Raw genomic sequence first — 20,175 nt, forward strand, 5'->3', positions numbered from 1 at the left:
CCATGCCTACCCCTGGTGACCCTCACAGCCTGGGGGCCCATCTTACAAGGGGCATAAAGCAAGTGCGGAAATCTACACACACAACAAGTGTAGCCACAAAAACACCTGATCTGAAGAATAGACTTCTATATCAGAGGGAGCAAAGTGGTAGTTGATGCCCACTTACAGCTTCCCCCCTGCAGTCTCAGGGGCTGCTCCCCTATAGTTATGCCCTGCAAAGCTTACTCATTATTCACCCCTACTGTATGGAGAGCTAATGAGATAAGCAGATAAGCAGCCCATTCCAATTCACCTTTTCTCCTAGGAGATCATTTTTCATTTTCTGTTTAAAGTAACTTTTGAGCACTCTGCGACTGAAAAAGTACCAACAAGTTGGTGAAAAAGTACTGGCAAAAATATTTGTATTTTCTTGCTTGCTGGTGGCTTAAAAGACATTTTATTGTTAAGGTGTGAAATATCACCTAGGAGAAAACATAGAAGAAAAGGATAGATAAAAGTCACGTGACCACCATCACTAGTAACAAAAAAAAAAGCATTTCCCTACCTGCATTTCAATTGATATCCTAATTACCTCTTAAAGGGAAGGTTCAGGAACTATCGAAAAAAATAAAAATCCAAATCCATTTACCGTAGTTTTGAGCCTACGCAGTACAGCCCGGAGGACGTCCAATGACGTCAGCGCGCACCAGTGAGATGCAGATTGGAGTGCAGAAGGAGCCTGACCTGGCAGCCGGCCTGGCCAGGTCGGGCGCGCCACCGGAGACCACCGGGAGCCCACGGAGCGGCGCAGAGGGCATGTCCTGCCTGCCACGGGCTGGAGGAAGCCTCAGGTAAGTGGATTTGGATTTTTATTTTTTGTTGATAGTCCCTGAACCTTCCCTTTAATACAGGGCCTTAGGTTAAAAACAGCAATAAGGTACAAAAAAAAAAAAAAAAAAAAAAGACATGATTTAATGATCTGTTAAATGGAACCTAACCTGAGAAGGATATGGATTTTTCCTTTTAAAACAATACCAGTTGCCTGACTCTCCTGCTGATCCTGTGCCTCTAATACTTTCAGCCACAGCCCCTGGACAAGCATGCAGATCAGGTACTCTGACTGAAGTCAGACTGGATTAGCTGCATGCTTGTTTCAGGTCTGTGAGTCTGCAACTACTGCAGCCAAAAGGATCAGCAGGACTGCCAGGCAACTGGTATTGTTTAAAAGGAAACATCCATATCCCTCTGTTTAGGTTCCCTTTAAGAATATTTTATACCACCTTAGTTACACAGCATATGAGACAGCATACATCATTTTTGGAGGTTCTCCCAGGCTGGAGGTCATCGGGGAGTACAAAAGCTCCCACAACCTGCCAGCAGGAACCCTTGCAACCCTTGTTTAATGCCTGATATGTCCTAGGAGATGACAGCATAGTATTTATGCCCATAGATCTCCGGTCCAGGAAACCTGGGCCAGACACAATTTTTTCTTTGCTAATAGCTTTGCTCAGGTACAGTATTTAATGATATCAGTTCCTAATATAATTTATTTTTGAGAACTGTGCATATGATTATTTGATTATTATTATTAATAAACTTTATTTAGAAAGTGCTAACATATCATGCAGTGCTTAAGTTCTAAGATGTGCGATTAGAACTTACTTCGGGTCCATTAACCCTTTAGCAGAAACGTTATTTAGAGACTTGCAAGTGCTCCAGGCCAATTTATTTTAGCACTTTTTAATTTCTTCTTTGTTACATTTCCTTGCTTCTGATTAGTACTGCTGTAATGTGTATTTATGGCCACTTGTCACTAGTGGGCCGTGTGAGACAATAACAGAGGACTTCTGCTTTCAGCTTCTATATTTTCTGCTAGTAGAGAGAGATCAAAGCATTCCAAGAATTTACAGCACAAAGACTTCTTCTGACTGAGGTCAAAAGCAGTGTACTTCTCTCAAACGAGATAACTTTATTGAAGCTGCTAATGGGTTAAACAGTAATAGGATAACTTAAAATGGAATATTGCACACAGACAGCTACAAAAAATATAAATGGATTTATTTTCCACTAGGGTTTGAGACTATTTTCTCAATGATTGGACAAGGTTGTTATTTAGATATCTCAAAGTATCAATTTTCTAACACGATTTCTGAATAATAAAAATCTATTTGAATCAATAATGTGCAATACATACAGGGATTTAGTGAATGACACTGAATGACGTAAGCCATGGAATCAGATAGCGACACTTAGCTGCTGCTACCTATGCATGTTTGGTTAATTGCTGTGTCCTATACAGGTGCATTACTCTTTTACTCATGTATTTATGTTTTACCATGTTAGCTTCATTAGTAGTAGAACGAATAGGTAAGTAGACAACTTGTGGAAAAGACAAAAGGGAAAATTGAGAGCTCACAATAGTCTAGTACGTTCATACAATATGAAAGAAGTGGTTTGTGCAGAAGAATACTCACAGAGATGGGTTACTGCTAAAGCAGCCACCGTTTTGGCAGGTAGGAAGTTTTGACCTGACCCCACACAGGTAAAAAAACTGCTCTCTGTAGATAGAAAAAAAAAGGGGGGGGGGAGAGGGGGTAACATCCCTCCACCAAGGGTGGACAAAACTTGCAGATAATGGTAGAACAGAGTGTTGGAGTACTTTCCCATCAGTGCGGCCACACAGTAGCCGCATGAGCATGCCTGTGCATGCGCAATAAGCCACAGTCAAGCAACTGCGCATGCATGGCCATGCTCATGCAGCTACTGCACAGCCGCGATCGTAACAGTGGACCCAATGCGGAGGGAGGCCGCGCTGACTAAGGAGGGACATCGGGGCACAGAGAAAAGCCTCAATAGAATCCTGAGGCCTCTCTCTCTTTAGGTAAATAACTGTCTTCGAACCTGAGCTTTGGCTCCAGTTCCCTTTAATAAATAAGCCACTTACAGGTTAAATCTACCTACAAAGTAATATTGTAGTTTAGTTGTTTATTAAGTAATATTGTAGTTTTGGGTGCGTACCACTAAAGCAGATTGATTTCATTAATCAAGGAATCGTGGTGCAGATGTTTAAAAAGAAAACAAAACCTTCAACCAGGCATTTTAATTTACAGACATGCAGAATGATTGTCAGTTGGCTAGACTGTTTATTTCCTGGAATAAGTGAATTTAAGAATGATACACACCTGGGCACACAACTTGCTTTGTGCATTAGGCCCATGGTTTCCTTTCGGCATAAGAATGTATATGATGCCTTTATTGCAAGTGCATGCTATCTAAACTGGGGCCAAAATAGTTTAAAAAACACTCTAGCAAATCTTGGCTCTTTGGAATTTCATGAACACTGAGTAGTGGGATGAAGATTAATCTCTGTAAGGACATACTGTTTTATGCAGCCTACTATGGTGCACCCAAAACTGATAGATACAGCTATATAAAAAGTGGCAAACCTTGGCAGATCAGCTACATGGCACTTAAGTCCACAGCTGGATCATCTGGCAGTATGAGCTCTGTGGTGGCTTCACAAAGGTATGTGTACTTCTGGTATAGTAACCAATCATACACTGATCAAGACAGTGTTGGACCCTGTATCAGACGCTAAGCAATACCAGTTATTTCTATAACTATTCTGCAACCACAAAACTAGGTACACACTTGGGAAAAATGTCAACCAGAAAGATCTGTTGGGACCACTGTGGGTGGCAGTTTATCTGTGTAGAGATAGGTTGCATGGCTCTCTGCTAAACAGCACAAAATGTACTGCAGTGGGTAGGTTGAGTAGAAGGTGTCCTATTGCAGATGACAGCAGGAATTACAAGACCTTAGCTCAATGGACACCCGAGGTGAAAATAAACTAATGAAATAAACAATTGTATCGATCTCATCATGTCACCTGTCACCTCAGGTATCCTTTAAAGCGGACCTGAACGTAGAACTTCCTCTCTGCTGTAAAATATACGCAACAGCATAATAACCTTTAAAGAAAAACATTTCTTTGTGACAACTGATACAAATCCTGCAATAATTCTGCAGTGTGGCTACTTCCTGCTTTCATGGGAGCAGACATTTTGTTAACATCCTGCATTTACAAATTAGCTGCTCTGCCGTGGCAGAGGAGATTCCTGTGCTGTGACACCTCAGAGAGTAAATTATGGTGGGGATTAGTCACAGATAAGGGGGGAATTAGGCTAAACTCTCTAAATATATACAGGGTGCATTCCTCTATGCTTTCCTTCTGTCCTGTGCAAGAGTTCACTTTAACAGACAAATGATTGGGAGCCGTGCAACTTCAAGGGACACCTGCACTTACAGTAGATTTTCACTCCAATTGATCATCATTTCAGACAACACAAATCCTGTGTGTGTACATGGCTTTACTAACAAGAGGAAAAAGCAAGTCCTAAAGGTGCTTAGTGTACACTGATATACGTGTCAGCATTAGGAATGGTCCATGAGGTGCAAATTGTTGAGGCTGATGCAAGTTCTGTATGCAAATTGATGCAGCTTGGAAATGGGCCAATCGTATCACAACTTGGCAGGATTCGACTAGTCAATTTTAAAGCTGCGTATATTTGGAAACAAAATTTGCATGAAATTGTCTGAACTCGTAATGATTTGCATCTCATTGACGAGCCCTAGTCAGCATAAGTGCCACAGCAAAGGTCAGCAACAATTTGTAGTAGACATTGCACACCTCCCACCTACAGTGTTAGATCAGCTATCATTGTTACCCTGTTATTCAAGAAATCCAAATAAGCATATATAGTGGACTTTAGTTAAAGGAAACTTTAACTGAAAAAAACATTGGTTTCTTCAACTTTCAGTTACTTCACTGGGTCTTTTTCCAGCCCACTGAAGTCTTCCTGGTCCCCTCCGAATGCAGGATGCGTGGCCCGTGCCTCCTCCAATGCACGCCTGTAGTCAGGTGCACTCTACACTTGCGCAGTACACCAACATTGCTACTGCGCATGCACAGAATGCTCCTGGGTGCAGGAGCGTACTAGAGGAAGTGCACACCCAGCGCTGTGCATGCGCAGTGGCCGCCCACTGGTGAGCCGCCCTGGCGCATGAAGGGGGACAGCGGAGGAATGGCGGAGTGCGGAATCACGGCGAGGGTGCAGCAGGACTTCAGGGGGCTGGAAGAAACCCCAGGGAAGTAACTGGGCTTTTTTTTAGTTCTGTGTCCTTTTAACAAGTAACAATAAGGCTATACTCACAGTGGAAGCTGTGTTGTGTCTCCTGTAAAGATGGAAACGCAAAGCAACAAAAAAGTCTCAGCACACCTTATGCAAACGTTAGGTTGCATACAGAGATGGATTGAGATGTGATGGGGCCCTAGGCAAGGTAGTAGATTTGTGGTCTTTTTGGTAAGCTGAAGTGTAAAGTGGTCAGAGAATGTGGCTGCAGGTCCCCTTGACACCCACTAGGCCCCAGGCAACATAGGCAGGTGGATGATCCTGCTCTGGTTGCATACAGTGAAGCAAACAGTGAATGAAAAGTATGCTTTACTGCACTGATAACGCACCCGTTATGCAGTAACGCACTGTATGCAGTGTGTTGGGATACTGGAGTCTGTTGAATCCCAATGCCCCGCATGCACTCTGAATGTTGCACAAACTTGCAACTTTCTGCGTTAAAAAACCCCCATGCAGTCGCAACCACAACACACCACTGTGAACGTAGCCTAAATGTGCAAAAGACAGTAATCCACAACAACCAAACAGAGATCACTTTACAGGTTTCCAGTCCTGAATCTCATTGGTTGCTGTGGTTAGTGCACGTCATTGGTCATTGCATTGTCATTACATACCGTATAGGTCAAACAGGGTTATAGCTTCCTAAGGAATAAACATTTTCATCAGCTTTTAGCTTCATAGTCTCTCTCTTTTCATATAGGTTTTTTTAAAATAAATATCTAAAATAGCAATTCATCTTTTACAGCACTGAACAGTACTGACTATGTGCAAATCATAAAATATAAGCAATACGAAAGTGCATGAACATACACCAGCATGTAAAATTACATTGTGGAACCCTCCATCACCAGTGTTGATCACTCTCTAAAAGAAAAATCCCTCCCACCCTAGTAAGGCAGCACCTGATTTACTAGTCATTATCATAAATGGGTATTGGCTTCTCATATTAAAATAACTGAAATGCCTATAGTATTGCAGTAAGTAGTGGCATAGGGTCACCATAGCGGCCCATAGTTCGTGTAGGTATTATTACGTTGCCCAGTCAGGGCGCACGTGCTGCTGAAATTTCAGGGGGCGTTAAATACCATTCCTTCTCCGAGTCATAGCAACTTGGAGGGACACGTAATCCAGGGTCCAGCTATTTCTGGCACCCAAATTATACTGAAAATCCCGCTGCGCCGCCATAGACACAATGTCAAGTCAGGAGCTACATGGGCTAGAGAGTGCGTCGAGCCCACATGTCTTCACCAGTTTAAGTGGTAAATATTTGTTCTTCACCAGTTTGAGTGGTAAATATTTGTTATGTAAACATTGGGCCCCACTGTGGACCTAAACATGAAATGTAAACAATAGTTCATTTTTGCACACAGCCCACTAAATAATATGCATAATATGCTTTTTTTATGTTTTAGTAAAAAAAAAACAACACAAAAAAGGCACACCAGATCGGTGAAAATACCAGGTATAGTATTTATTTTGTAAAATCTATCGGGTAACATGTTTATTTTGTGCCAAAGCGTTCATCTCTGGTTTCCTTTAAATAAAAGACATTTTATTTAAAGTGCAAGGGGTTCATAAGAACTACATAAGAGAGAACAGAGGCGGAGAGTTCTGGATAAGGTGGGGCAGCCAAGATGACCCCAATGCGCTGTTGACCCATCTGACAGAGGGTCTAGAACAAAGGGTGAGTGCCCCTTTCTATAGGATGAGTGGTGGTATCACTTTAAAAGTCGTAAGGATCAACCTAGCCACAGAACTCTATTTGTGTGTAGGTGATAAAGAAGTACACTGATCCAGGGCGTAGCAATAGCCATAGCAACTGCTATGGGGCCCTGGATAGGGGGGCACAGGGGGTACTTGATGTGTTCATTTTGTTTCTCCACCCTCTGACCGTCTCAGTGCCTGGTGGACTATACACAGTGCACATTGCGTGAAAATACAAATTGCTCAACCAACTCATATACATAGGGTAGGGGCAGGTGGCATTGTTCAAGAGTGCCTAGATCAGATGGCCACATAAAAATGTTGCTATGGGTCCACATAGGCAATCATTCATAAAAGTGTTGTCGGTAAACAAAATCCGTGCGGGAAAATACCGCTGTCGGTATTTCAGCCTTCTGGGTGGTCATTCATAAAAATGTTGCCTGTTGCGGTAGGAGTGCGGAGATATCCCGCTGTAGGCTGTCGGTAGGCATGCGGAAACAGGAGAAGCTGGCAGAGTCCCTCCATGCGGTGTTCTCTCTGCTGCTGCTTGGGAGGTCTGTCCCATTCACTTACATGTACTCCGCATGCCTATCGCTACATCCAGGGGAGCGGTATTCCACGTCCGCATACCTCCTGCGTTAGTTTTTATGAATTTACATTTTGTTACATTTCCGCATAGAATCACCACCGAATGCGGTGATTTATCGCTCTGCTCGGAAAAGTCCGCTTCGCATGCGGAAACAGCCTTTATAAATACACATTTTGCTCGGTGCTCGGTAAAGTCGTCTGTTTTTAGCATTTCTGCATGCGGGAATGCTTTATGAATGATAGCCATAGTCTCTAGCTACGCCACTGCACTGATCTCAACTGCTGTGTTAATTAGACTTATGGACTCTCTGTACGCAGTCTAATAATACTGTGTTCTATACATTTTTATCCTAAGAGATGTGCACCACCAGTTAGTAATAGTGTTTACCCTGCATGTATTATATGTCAGCGCAGTATTGCATTGAGTTTTAAACAAGAAAATCAAATGTTTATTTACAGTACTTCTCAAGTATCTAACTCATAAGATATTTGTTTAACTTATTTATTAGTACTAAACCCAATAAAAAATGCTACATAAAAAGTATATATTTTCGTTATCAGCATGACACAGTGCTGGCTTTCACAAAGCACAGAGTTTATTAAAGAGACTCTGTATCAAAAAAAGTTCCCCTGGGGGGTACTTACCTTGGGAGGGAGAAGCCTCAGGGTCCCAATAGGGCTTCCCCCTCCCCTGTAGCTGCAGGCAGTCCAGCGCTGGCTCCGCCGAGGTGTCCCGGTATCCACCCTGGACAAGCCTGACAAGTGCTGATAAGCGCTGATTTATTTACCTTTCCTGGCTCCAGCGGGGGTGCTGTTGCGGGTTTCCGCAAGGAGATAAGTGAAAATATCCGTTCTCCATCGGGTCCGCTCTACTGCGCAGGCGACTTGCGCCTGCGCAGTAGAGCGGCCCGACAGCGATCGGATGTTTCCGTCAATCTCCGTGTGGAGAGCGGATACTGTGCCTGCGCTGGAACGGTAAATATTTACAGTGCCGCCGTTCTGGGAGGATTTTCGCCGCTGCCATGGGACCGAGGAGGACGGGGGAAGCCTCAATAGGATCCGGAGGCTTCCCCCACACAAGGTGAGTAACCCCCAGGAGAGCTTTTCATCGTTAAAGGTTTTCTTTAAGGGCTCCGCCTCTGACACAGGCGACCAGGGTTCGAATCTCAGCTCTTCCTGTTCAGTAGGCCAGTACCTATTCAGTAGGTGACCTTGGGTAAGACTCCCTAACACTGCTACTGCCTATAGAGTGCGTCCTTGTGGCTGCAGCTCTGGCGCTTTCAGTCCGCCAGGAGAAAAGCGTGATATAAATGTTATTTGTCAGGTGAAAAATACTCCTTCCTTGAAATGAAGGTACCCAGTGATCAGCATTGGGGGGGGGGGGGGGGGGGCTCCACAAAGTAGTTTTAAGTATACCTGGATATCAGCAGCATGATTTCATCACCCACTGACTGCTAAGGATTCTTACCACTGAGATACCGGTATATAAAAAGCCAACAAGTAATTCAATCTGCCAACATCCATCAAAAACGAAGCATCAGTTGGCTGGATTGACCTTTTAGCAGACAACTTCAGCGAAGATATGTATTGCTATTTCCCACATATTTACAGCTCTATCAGAGCAACCATATCCCCAGGAATTTCCAAAGAACGTTTGCTTTTGTACAAAATGTAAACAAGTTTCTACATTAGTACTGTTTATACACATTATTACACATGCACATCTTTTTCCCAATTTTCGACTTGCTGTGAACCTTCCTGCCAGAGCTCGACGTGTCCCCTTTCTTCTGTGGCTTCCACACTTCTCGGCAACCTTCAGAGGATTCATGCAGTAGTTTCATTGGCTGGATGCCCACGCGGTTCATGTAATTGCGGCTTTTCTGTGCTGATTGGGGCTTGACGTCATGCACGTTATTTACCAGATGGAGACTCCCTCTGTTCCTGGGAAGGCAATTGGAACAAACCATATAAGCAATGTCGGAATTTAGGAATACTGTATACAAATATTCCATGGAACTCGGCTGGCAGAATTTTGTGTTCTTACAGGTTACAGCTTCAAAATTCTATTTGGTTAGACTAGCGGCGGCCATAAATTGTAAGTGGTAGTCATCCAACCTAAATTGGAAGCAGTTTCACATTGCAGAATATACCATATCCATCAAGAGAAGGACACAGATTCCACATATTGCAAAGTTATAAACTCAAATTTGAAGACGTCTTCCAGACCAGAAATAGCATCCCCAGATCCACACTTCCTCAACCCTTACAAAGTATATTAATGCTTACAGTATATAGTTTTGTTTTATTAAAGGGACCTTATTTTAAGGCTGACATTTGGGAGGAAGGTTGGTAGTCCCCAGAAGAGGACGTACTGTCCCACAGTCACATGAACTTCCACTCTCCAGGATCCTTGATGTCCAGACCACATCCCCTTCCCAGACAACAGCCTTCATAAATAACCAATACAGTAGTGGGGAAGACAACTTGGCCAAGTCATCTCCCAGAAGGAGCTTTTGGAGGGAGCAGGGGTGTAACAATTGCCACCACAGCCCCCATGACCGCGGAGGGCGGAGGTGCCTTAGAGGCACATAGGGGCTTGGCCTGTCAGTGGTGGCATATGCATTTAATCTCACCACACCGGTATGAAATAAAAAGAGATGCAGGGGCAGATATTAAACCCTGGGCTTCTCATTCTCTGCCCTCCCCCTCAGTCTCTGTTTCCGCCTCCAATTCTTGATTGGCTGATGCCGCTTTTGTGCTCAGCTATCACCCTACCTTTAAATGGCCATGCTGTAACTACATGTGTGAGACGCCATGTGTGTGATACTCCACCCTCCATCTGTAGGAGACCTCACCCCTCGCAATGGAAGGTAAAGACAATGGAAAGAGCTGCACGTGTGCCTCCTGATCCAATTTTTTAAATATCTGTTCAATTTAAGAATTGCCATCAATTTTTCTGACTGATTGTAACATTTCAAAAATCTGACCAATTTACCACACACGTATGTTCAATTTTTGCCCAATTATGATAAAAATGATTGGATACTCTGACAAAATTGCTAGGGTGTGTATATTAATAAATTGACAATCTAACACACACCATACATTCTTTAGGAAGATTGAAGAAAAATATCTGGCATTCAGGATCGATAAAAGTCGAAGAAAACGGGAAATTTTTTTAGCCAAATGAAAAAAAAGCTTTCGATTTTTTCGGGAGATCCGAACGTTTTCATCGAATTGCCGTAAAATCGGATCATTTTATTGTATCGTGTGTGGCCACCTTAACTCTTGATCTTCTGTATCAAGTCACGTGACATGAAGGGAAACTAAGAACAAGAGAAAGGCAGAGGAGAAATAATGGCTGAAGCGGAAGCACATCAGGGACCCAACACTGGAAGAGGTAAGCCTCAGCACTACTGCAGCGCTGATCTGTGGGTCTGCTAAAGGTAGGCAAAAGTCAGGGGAGCACAGGACGGGGGCCTAGGAGGAGAAGGGAAGGAAGAAGTCCGGTTCCTCCATCCTGTTAGGGATCAGATGACTGATCATTGAGGAGGAAGGGGGGCAGGAACATAGGAAGGAGGGCCTCATGAAAGTTTTCACAGGGGGACCGCATGATCTGTAGTTACGCCCCTGGAAGGGAGGGCAAGTTGTAGCCCATGCCATGCCTTCTTGTGTAGTGAACAGCAATGTTGTAAGGTGGATGATTGCATAGGCCACTACACTACCTAGGTGCTGCAGGAGGTGACTAAATCTGCGATGATGCAATGTCCAACCTCTAGCAGCCCAACAGCAGTCATGTGAACACTAGGTTTACCCTGTAAAATAAGGTAATGGCATTTCTCTGTTGACAGAGCTAGCATTTATGGACTTGCAGGAAATGTGAGGACTAGATTTTTTTATATTCTTGAAAAGTGACTTCAACTAAATGCTTAAAGGGGAACTTCAGCCTAAACAAACATACTGTTATTAAGTTACATTAGTTATGTTAATTAGAATAGATAGGTAATATAATATTTTACCCACCCTGTTTTAAAAGAACAGGCAAATGTTTGTGATTCATGGGGGCTGCCATCTTTGTCATGGGGGCAGCTATCTTTTTGGTTGAAAGGAGGTGACAGGGAGCATGAGACACAGTTCCAACTGCCCTGAGTCCTGATAACCCCTCCCAGCTGCACACACTAGGCTTCAAATGTCAAATTCAAAATGTAAAAACAAAACAAAATTACACCAAAACAGCAGAACGAGAACAACAACTTCAGAAATCCCATCATGCTTTGCACAGCATAAGGGGAAAACTGCCCGGGCAGTTTTGTTCTGTGCACCTAAAAATGAGGCTTGTATAAGAGAAACAAAATTCTGATGCTGTGAAACTGTTAAAGAAACACCAAGCCTTTTCAGTGCTGCTGAGTCGATTTTTAGTCTGGAGGTTCTCTTTAAGTTAATAAAGCCATAAAAACTAAAATGCATTTGGTCCTTGTTTCTGTTAGAGAGCTTTTGTAAATGAGGTTTGTTTAACTTCGTAATCAGAAAATAGACAGGGAACAAGTTGGCTTTTGAAGCAGAGGCATTCTATTTACATATGCAAATTGCCTACCATCGGGTGCCACTGGTGTGGAATGGGCATATGACAGAAGCAGGGTGCAGGGAAAGATGAAGTCTGAACAGGCATTTGATTTTAAGAGATCACCTAATGAAGCCAGCTGTGACTGGTGAAACATGTTGTGATAATAAAAGTATTTTTCATCACAGGAGTCTACATTGTTGAGGAGGTAAACTAACCACCTTAACTATAGGGCACCTCTCCAGTTCCAGTAAAGTACTATCTGTTACGCCTATCATGGGGTCACCATTTTAGGTCTTTCTACCCCATATCTACACCTATGCCCCTTTGAGGGTCCCCATAGTGCGGTTGTTTGGTGGACAACCCGACTTTGTTAGCATTATCTGATCATCTGAACCTAGTCTTTTTGCCTTGGGTAATGCACAAGGGTTTTCTCCCTGGGTTAGTTTTTTTCTCATTTCTGATCAGACTGAAGGGACGTCTCATTGACACCCACTGGGTTGAATCTATGACTGTATTGCAGATTTAGAATGTGCAATTCCGGAGCACAGTGTGTCCAATAAGTTCTATACATAAAGTGAGCTCTTCAAGGAAGCGCATTGCAAAGTCCATGCTTGCAGTTCACAATCTGTCTCTGTAATGCAGCCCCCATGTTAATCAAAACCCCCAATGTTACCTTCGGGATTGGGAGGGTCAGAAAAGTGACAGTGTGCCTTAAAGTTATTTGTCTCAGGCATGGAGGATGTCTAATGCTGGGAATACACCATGAGTTTTTTCGGGAGATAGATTGCTCGATGGATAATTTCCGACAGGTCCGATCTGATTTCGATTGTTTTTCTGATCGATTTTCTCAAAGAAGTGAATGGAAATTGATTGGAAAAACAATTGGAAAATCGATCAGAAAAATTGACCAATAAATCTGCCGAAAAAACTCTTCCTGTATTCCTAGCATTAGATTCTAAAGTAAGTTGCAAAAACAGAATTAGCAATTCAGCATATCATATCATTTTAGCGTATGGACAGTAAAGAAACAAACAATACCAGTGACTATTGATGGTGGATTAGACATACGTACTGGCACTTGTTTTTTCTGCTTGCTTGGAAATGTAGAACCTATGGAGAAAAAGGAATATACAGTCAGGATTTGACAGCCTATAATGTTGGCAGAAACAGATATCTTATGTATTTTATTATTAAAATTTGTATGTATTCATATAGTCCTGACATCTTCCTGAAGTACTTTATAGAGTGTACAGTCATGTCACCAACTGTCCCTATGATAGTCTAAAGCCATGCACAGATGCTATTCTCAGCCGAGGTAGCGAGCTATGTGATGTCTATAACTCAATACAGCCTCACAATGTAGGCAGAGAGTCAGGGGAGCCTCTAGGCATAGGCAGTACAGGCCATTGCCTGGAGTGCCATTGGTCTTGGGGACGCCATGTTGCTGGATTAAACCACACCCCCTTGACAAAGCCACACCCCCTACTAAGCCCCACCCCCCATGTTTTCTTTTACTTGCTTCTGCTGCATCTGCTTAGCGCAAGTTGCAGGCAGCTGCCACTGTGTCTCTCTGTGCCTTGTTCATCCTTTTTCCCCCTTTGTGCCTCCTTATGTCCCTTGTGTGCCTCCTTCTGTCTCCTTGTGCCTCCTTCAGTCCCTTGTGCCATGTCTGACCCCCTGTTTATACTTCTGTCTCCCTTTGTGCCTCCTTCTGTCTCCATGTGCCTCCTTCAGTCCCCCTGTGCCACCTCTGCCTCCTTCTGTCCCCTGTTCTTTCATATGTCCCCTTGTGCCTTTCTTTGCCTCCCCTGTGCTACCTCTGCCCCCCTGTTCCTTCTTGAGTCCCACTCTGCCTCCTTCTGTCCTCATGTGCCCTCTTCTGTCTCCCTTTGTGCCTCATTCTGTCTCCATGTGCCTCTTCAGTCCCCATGTGCCACCTCTGTCCCCTCCACCTTCCTCCTTCCCCGTGTCTCCTTCTGTGCCCCTTTGTGCCTTCTTCTGTCTCCCTGTGACTCTGTCTGTCCCTCTCTGCCTCCTTCTGTCTCCCTGTGCCTCCTAACATCCCCCCCCCCCCGCCTTTTTCTGTCACCCTTTTGTGCCTCCTGTCTCCCTTTGTGCATCCTTCTGTTCCCCTTTGTGCCTCCTACTGTCTTCCTGTGCCTTCTTCTGCCCCCTTTGTGCTTTTTTCTGTTCCCCATCATACCTCCTTCTGCCCCCTTTGTGTCTCCTTCTGTCCTCTGTGTGCCTCCTTCAGTCCTCCTGTGCCCCCTTCTTTCCTCATGTGCCTCCTTTTGTCCCTTATTGTGCCTCCTTATGCCCCCTTTGTGCCTCCTTCTGCCCCACTTTGTGCCTCCTTCTGTCCCCCTGTGCCTCCTTCTGTCCTTTTTTGTGCCTCCTACTGGCCCTCGTACCTTCTTCTGTCCCCCTGTACCGCCCGCTGCCCCTCTGTGTACCTCCTTCTGTGCTCCTGTGCCTCCTTCTGTCCTCCTTTGTGTCTCATTCTGTCCCCCATTGTGCCTCCTTTTGTCACCCATTGTGCCTCCATCTGTCCCCCTGTGTGCCTCCTTCTGTTCCCTTGTGCCTCCTTCTGTCCTCCTTTGTGACTTCTTCTGACCCTCATGCCGCCTTCTGTCCCCCAGTGCCTCCCTATGCCACCCTGTGTGCCTTATTCAGTACCCCTGTGCCTCCTTCTGTCCACCTTTGTGCTTCCTTCTGTCCCCCTTTGTGCCTCATGAAAGTGGAGCCCTGCCTATGTGTATTTTTTGGTGAAACGCTGCCACAGTAAGTGTAATTTCTGGTGAAATGCTGCCGCATTCTGATCATTTTCTGGTGAAATGCTGCTGCAATATGATTATTTTCTGGTGAAACGCTGCTGCTTTACAATTATTTTCTGGTGAAACGCTGGCGCATTACAATTATTTTGGGGTGAAACACTGCCGCATTATGATTATTTTTACATGGGGGCGCCATGGGGGGGGGGGGGGGGGGTTGATGGGCGTTGGAGGGACGTAGGGGCTGCCATGTGGGGGGGGGGAGTAGTGGCACGTGTGGGGGAGGCGCCACTGGCTTTCTCGCCTGGAGTGACAAAATGGCTAGAGGTGCCCCTGCAGAGAGTACACATCACACCCCATGTTCTGTGTCCGGTGATATGAATTTCATATTCAGATATATATTATGAAGAGAAAATACTGTATATAAATATCCGCTAAGCAATTTGTAATGTAAAGCACAAAAACATTTACAAGATTCTTCTTCAAGCCTCTTTCAGACAGATGGCTGAACTGAGCACTTGTCAGGCAGTTCACCATCCCATCTGTTGGCTATGAGTGCCATTTGGTGCAATAGAAATGCAGCTGAATCTTGAATGGCAGTGTTTGTCAGGGCAGTGTTGGTCAGGCAAGGTGAGGCACCACCTGGAGTGCAGTACCGGAGGGGGGAGCAGCAGGGGCAGAGGGGGGAGAGGGGAACGCAGCGGAGCAACTCATCATTTAGGCTGGGGAAGAGGTAGACACAATTTGGCTTCCCCTTCAGCGTCTTGTTTTCCATAGCTGCCAGTCATCATGTGACCACTGCAATGATCACATTTTGAGAGAGAGGGATTGTCTGGCAAACTATATGGGGCGGGGGCAAATTTTTCCACAATCGTCCTTGGAGCCATTTAACCTAGAAACCACCCTGATGTTTTTAACATTATGCATGTTATTGTTTGACATTTGGTGGCGTTACTTGGCATCAAAAAGCTGCAAAAGGTTGCGTCTGAGCATGGTTGTGGCCGGGCTCAGATGTGACTTGGTAGGTCACCTTTTAACCACTCTTACCAAGAGCTAGCAAATGCCCAGCTGGTGCATGGGAGCAACTGCCACGAGGCCTTAGATACTTACCTAAGTAGAGGGAAGCCTCTGGATAGTACAGAAGCTTTCTAGATTCTTCTCCAGCTCAGCATTCTAGCACATGAGCCTTCTGAACATATTCGACCCTCCAAGTATATTCAAATATGCTTCTTCTCTCTGGGAGCATGTTTGTGAAAGAGCACATCCATACTGAGCATGCACAAGTACAGTCTCTGCACATGCCCAGTAGAAAGAAGTGCATGTGCACAGAGGAAAAAAGCCATGCAAGAGCGGCTTCCTTGTACTGGGCATATGTGGACATATTACCCATGCATGCTCATTGTGGATGCGCTAGTCTACAGCCATGCTCCTGTACAGATGATAAGAAGGGGCCCAGCACTGGAACAATGAGCTGAACAATGGACCATCCAGAAGCAGGGGCATTGCTAGGATCCTAAAAGATCCTCGGCACCTCTGGGAACCCATGTGGCAAGTAGCAGGCCTCCTAGTGGACCCCCCCTCCCGTGCTCACCCAGGCCCAGACCCCCCATGGCAGAGTCACACAGCAGGGAGAACTACTCACCTGCTCTTTGTGTCCAGGTAAATGTTCTATACCCAGCACATTTCCCCCTAGTGTTTGAGAATCAGAGCTCTAGCGTCTGATTCGTTCTCAGACACTAGGGGGAGAAGCCTGGTAAAGAAGATGTGACGTCTCCAGACTCCAAGCAGCCGGGACAGGTGAGTACTAGCGCCTGCTGCGTGACTCTGCCGTGGGAGGTGTGGGGCACATTCAGGCCACCCCAGCATGGATCCATGGCCCAGACCCTGGTTCTTTAGCCTTTCCAGAGGATTCCCACCACTGAGGTAAGTATTTAACTTTTGTTTTGTTTTTATGTACCTTTAGGATTGCTTTTTTCTAGCAAAAGTTTCACATTGAGAACAAAATAACTACAAAACAAACATTTGGATGTTCTCAGGGGTAACTGAAAAAGAGCAAAATAGCTGTGCTTGCAGAAATCTGTAACAAATGAAATTATGATGGTCTTATGAGCCCATTACTCTCTCTCTGCCGCAAGGATGACCTCACTATCCATTTCCTGCTAAAAATAAAGACACAAAAGCCTTTACCTAACCTTTCAATCACCCAATGTAAGAGATTACATCCAAATCTGTTTTTCAGAAATCATTGCTCGCATTGCAGATAGAATTTGTAACAAAAAGTAAAAATGATAAAAGTAGCGGTAATTCATATACAGGCTAGTTCAACCAGGTATCTATTAATGCCGTATATCTCAGCTCTCCCACAATGACCTCATGTATTACTTCTAGGGAACAATTAGCTTTGTCCCAAACTAACATAAAAATACCATTGACCACTCCACAATCTAAACAGCATAAAGCTAGAAAAAGGCTGTCTCCACACCCTCCACAACATAGCTATAACCACGCCAGCATAAACGATTCTGCCCATCCAGTTCTTACTACCCCCAACCTCCAGTCTAACCACCCCTACCTAAAAATAAATAAATAAATTCCTTACAGTGTATCTGAGATGGCAATCATGGGTGTATTTATACTTACCTTGGGCTATCTCCAGCCCCACGAGGTATGTGGGCTCCCTTGCTGTCCTCTCCAGCCGCTCCGTTCATCCCCTCGGTAATCTGGCCAGTTGCGCCCTGCTGTACTTCCATGCCGCACTACCGTACCACTGCACAGGTGCAGAATGTTCCCAGCGGGAGCCCGACACAAGGTGCGCGTGGCTGAACTGCGTATCGGCAGAAGAGCGCAGCTGGCCAGATTACCGGGCACACTCACCTCATGGGGCTGGAGGAAGCCCCAGGTAAGTATAAATACACCCTCAATTGCCATCTCTGGTTTCCTTTAAATTATATCGGTGCTAAAGCCTCCCATACTCTTACTGTATTTTAGTGCATCAGGCTCACTGCTTGTGAAAAACTGTGACCTAACCTACATCTCACTATGGGCTTGATTCAGTAAGACAAATAGCATGCTTTATCAAAGTTAACACGCCTTATCAGAGTAGCATAGCGAGCGGTACAAACCCGCAATGGCTTCCGTTGGGGTAATGCAAGAGATACTCTTGCGATACAGCATAATACGCTGGCAGTGAGGCTTCCTTTCATGGTAATGTAAACCTCACCACATGCCACTTTTTGTAACTCTTGTGGTGCGACTAAAGAACAATCGCATCGCAACAGAAAGGAAGACATGTGAAGGGACTATAAAGACACAACACTGTGCATAGTCCCACTACTGACACACCTCAGGGTTTTGCTTAAAGGTCACCTGAAGTGAGAGAAATGAGGAGGCTGCCATATTTCTTTCCTTTTAAGCAATACCAATTGCCTGGCTAGGCTGCTGATCCTCTGCCTCTAATACTTTTATCCATAGATCCTGAACAAGCATGCAGCAGATCAGGTGTCTCTGAAATTATTGTCAGACCTGACTGGATTAGCTGCATGCTTATTTCTGGTGTGATTCAGACACTACTGCAGCTAAATAAATCAACAGGGCTGCCAGGCAACTGGTATGGTTTAAAAGGAGATAAATATGGCAGCCTCCATATCCCCCTCACTTCAGGTGTCCTTTAATGGTTGCCTTCCCCGTAGTAGTGAAATGTATTGCCACTCCTGTAGGTGAAGTTAACCTCTGATGTGCCAGTGATCTGCTTGGCTTCAGCTATCCCTAGACATTCTCTGGAATAGGATGGAAAGGCCCGCCCATCCATTCCCTTCCATTCAAGAGATCAGAACCCTTCAAACCTTTAAAGGGAACCTGAAGCGAGAGGTACATGGAGGCTGCCATATTTATTTTCTTTGAACAATACCAGTTCCTGGCGGTCCTGTTGACCGTTTTCGGCATTAGCAGTGTCTGAGTCACCCACCTGAAACAAGCAAGCGGCTAATCTAGTCAGTGTTTTGTCAGAAACACCTGATCTGCATGCATGGTCAGGGTCTATGGCTAAAAGTATTAGAGGAAGTGGATCAGCAGGCAAGTGGTATTGTTTAATAAAATAAGTATGTCAGCCTCCATATCACTCTCACTTCAGGTTACCTGTAAACAAAGTATGCAACTCGGTTGCCACATTATCCCAAACACCTTCCCCAGAAGTCTGCCTATAAAGCACTGAAGCCAAAAATGGGGGCAATATATCGCCGGTCCAGGAGCCATCCCTGCAGTCCTGTACAATATATACACATCCATATGCGATTTACCATAGAACTTTATTCTTCCTTTTTACAACATGCATTGCATTTGAAGTGAGTTAATTAAATGCAGTGCAGCATGCATTTGTTTCTTGAAAAAGTGGGTGTTTTTTACCTATTCACTGCAATAATATAGTAAGGAACTTTAAAAAAAACTGAAGTGAAAAAATGCACCAACTGTATCCATGCTTCAAGTGCTGCCACATTTGATAGTGTGAAAAGCATCTGACTGGCCCTGCAGTTCAGAAAGCTAATGGCCAGGAATTACTAGGATTTTGATGCAGCCATAGTGCCTTGTTTGTGAAACTAGTGCTGATTAGCATGCAGCCTTACTACCATATAGAGAAGCATTTACCTACTGCTGGGCCAGTTTAACCGTTCCCCTTTGAACAGTTCATGCCACTTTGCTATATTTGAGCAGCGGGACTCTAGTATTTTGAGCAACAGTTCTATGCATGCACCTTATAGAGGAACCGTAACCAAGGATTGAACTTCATCCCAATCAGTAGCTGATACCCTCTTTCCCATGAGAAATATTGACCTTTTCTCGAACATATCATCAGGGGGATCTGTATATGGCTGATATTGTGGTGAATCCCCTCCCACAGTGTGAAGTCATAACCATGGCCCTGAAAGCTTGCGGTCTATGAAACTCGCTGCATTGTGGGAAATGGCGGCTTTTTCCAACTGCCAAGCAAGCAGCATCTCCCTCTGTGCATACGGCAGCACTCTCAGTAACAAACATTCCGTACAGATCACCTGGCAGAACTAATGATGTCACCACCAGTGATAAATTTCATGTAATGCAAATCAAAGAGAGGAAAGATTTTACAATGGGCAAACACTGTAATTTATAAGTTAATATTCTAAAAAAATAAAATAAAAATAAATTATTAATTATGTTATTTCACTACAGTTCATCTTTTCAAGGTAAAATGGCTTCTCTCTGACCTGAAAGAGACCTGTCCTCATTTCACAAGTCCTGGAAGTCTGTGGTTTCATCTGACAGCGCACGTTAATACAATACCCAGAGACATTAAATAATATATGAGAGCTCTGCCGGAGGGGAAAGTTACTTTAAGATAACAGCA

General features: G+C 44.5%; 1 protein-coding gene across 1 annotated transcript in view; it reads right to left on the reverse strand.

Moving 5' to 3' along the window:
- Positions 1 to 2,720: 2,720 nt before the first annotated feature.
- Positions 2,721 to 20,175, reverse strand: part of ZNF365 (zinc finger protein 365) — a 49,042-nt gene continuing 31,587 nt past the window's right edge. The window contains exons 4-5 of the mRNA XM_068255089.1: positions 13,100 to 13,137; positions 2,721 to 9,404 (exon numbers count right to left, since the gene is read on the reverse strand). Of these exons, the coding sequence (XP_068111190.1) occupies positions 9,152 to 9,404; positions 13,100 to 13,137 (291 nt within the window). The 3' untranslated portion in view covers positions 2,721 to 9,151. The remainder of the gene's footprint in view (positions 9,405 to 13,099; positions 13,138 to 20,175) is intronic.

The sequence above is a fragment of the Hyperolius riggenbachi genome, chromosome 10 (genome assembly GCF_040937935.1).
Source record: "Hyperolius riggenbachi isolate aHypRig1 chromosome 10, aHypRig1.pri, whole genome shotgun sequence".
NCBI lineage: Eukaryota > Metazoa > Chordata > Amphibia > Anura > Hyperoliidae > Hyperolius > Hyperolius riggenbachi.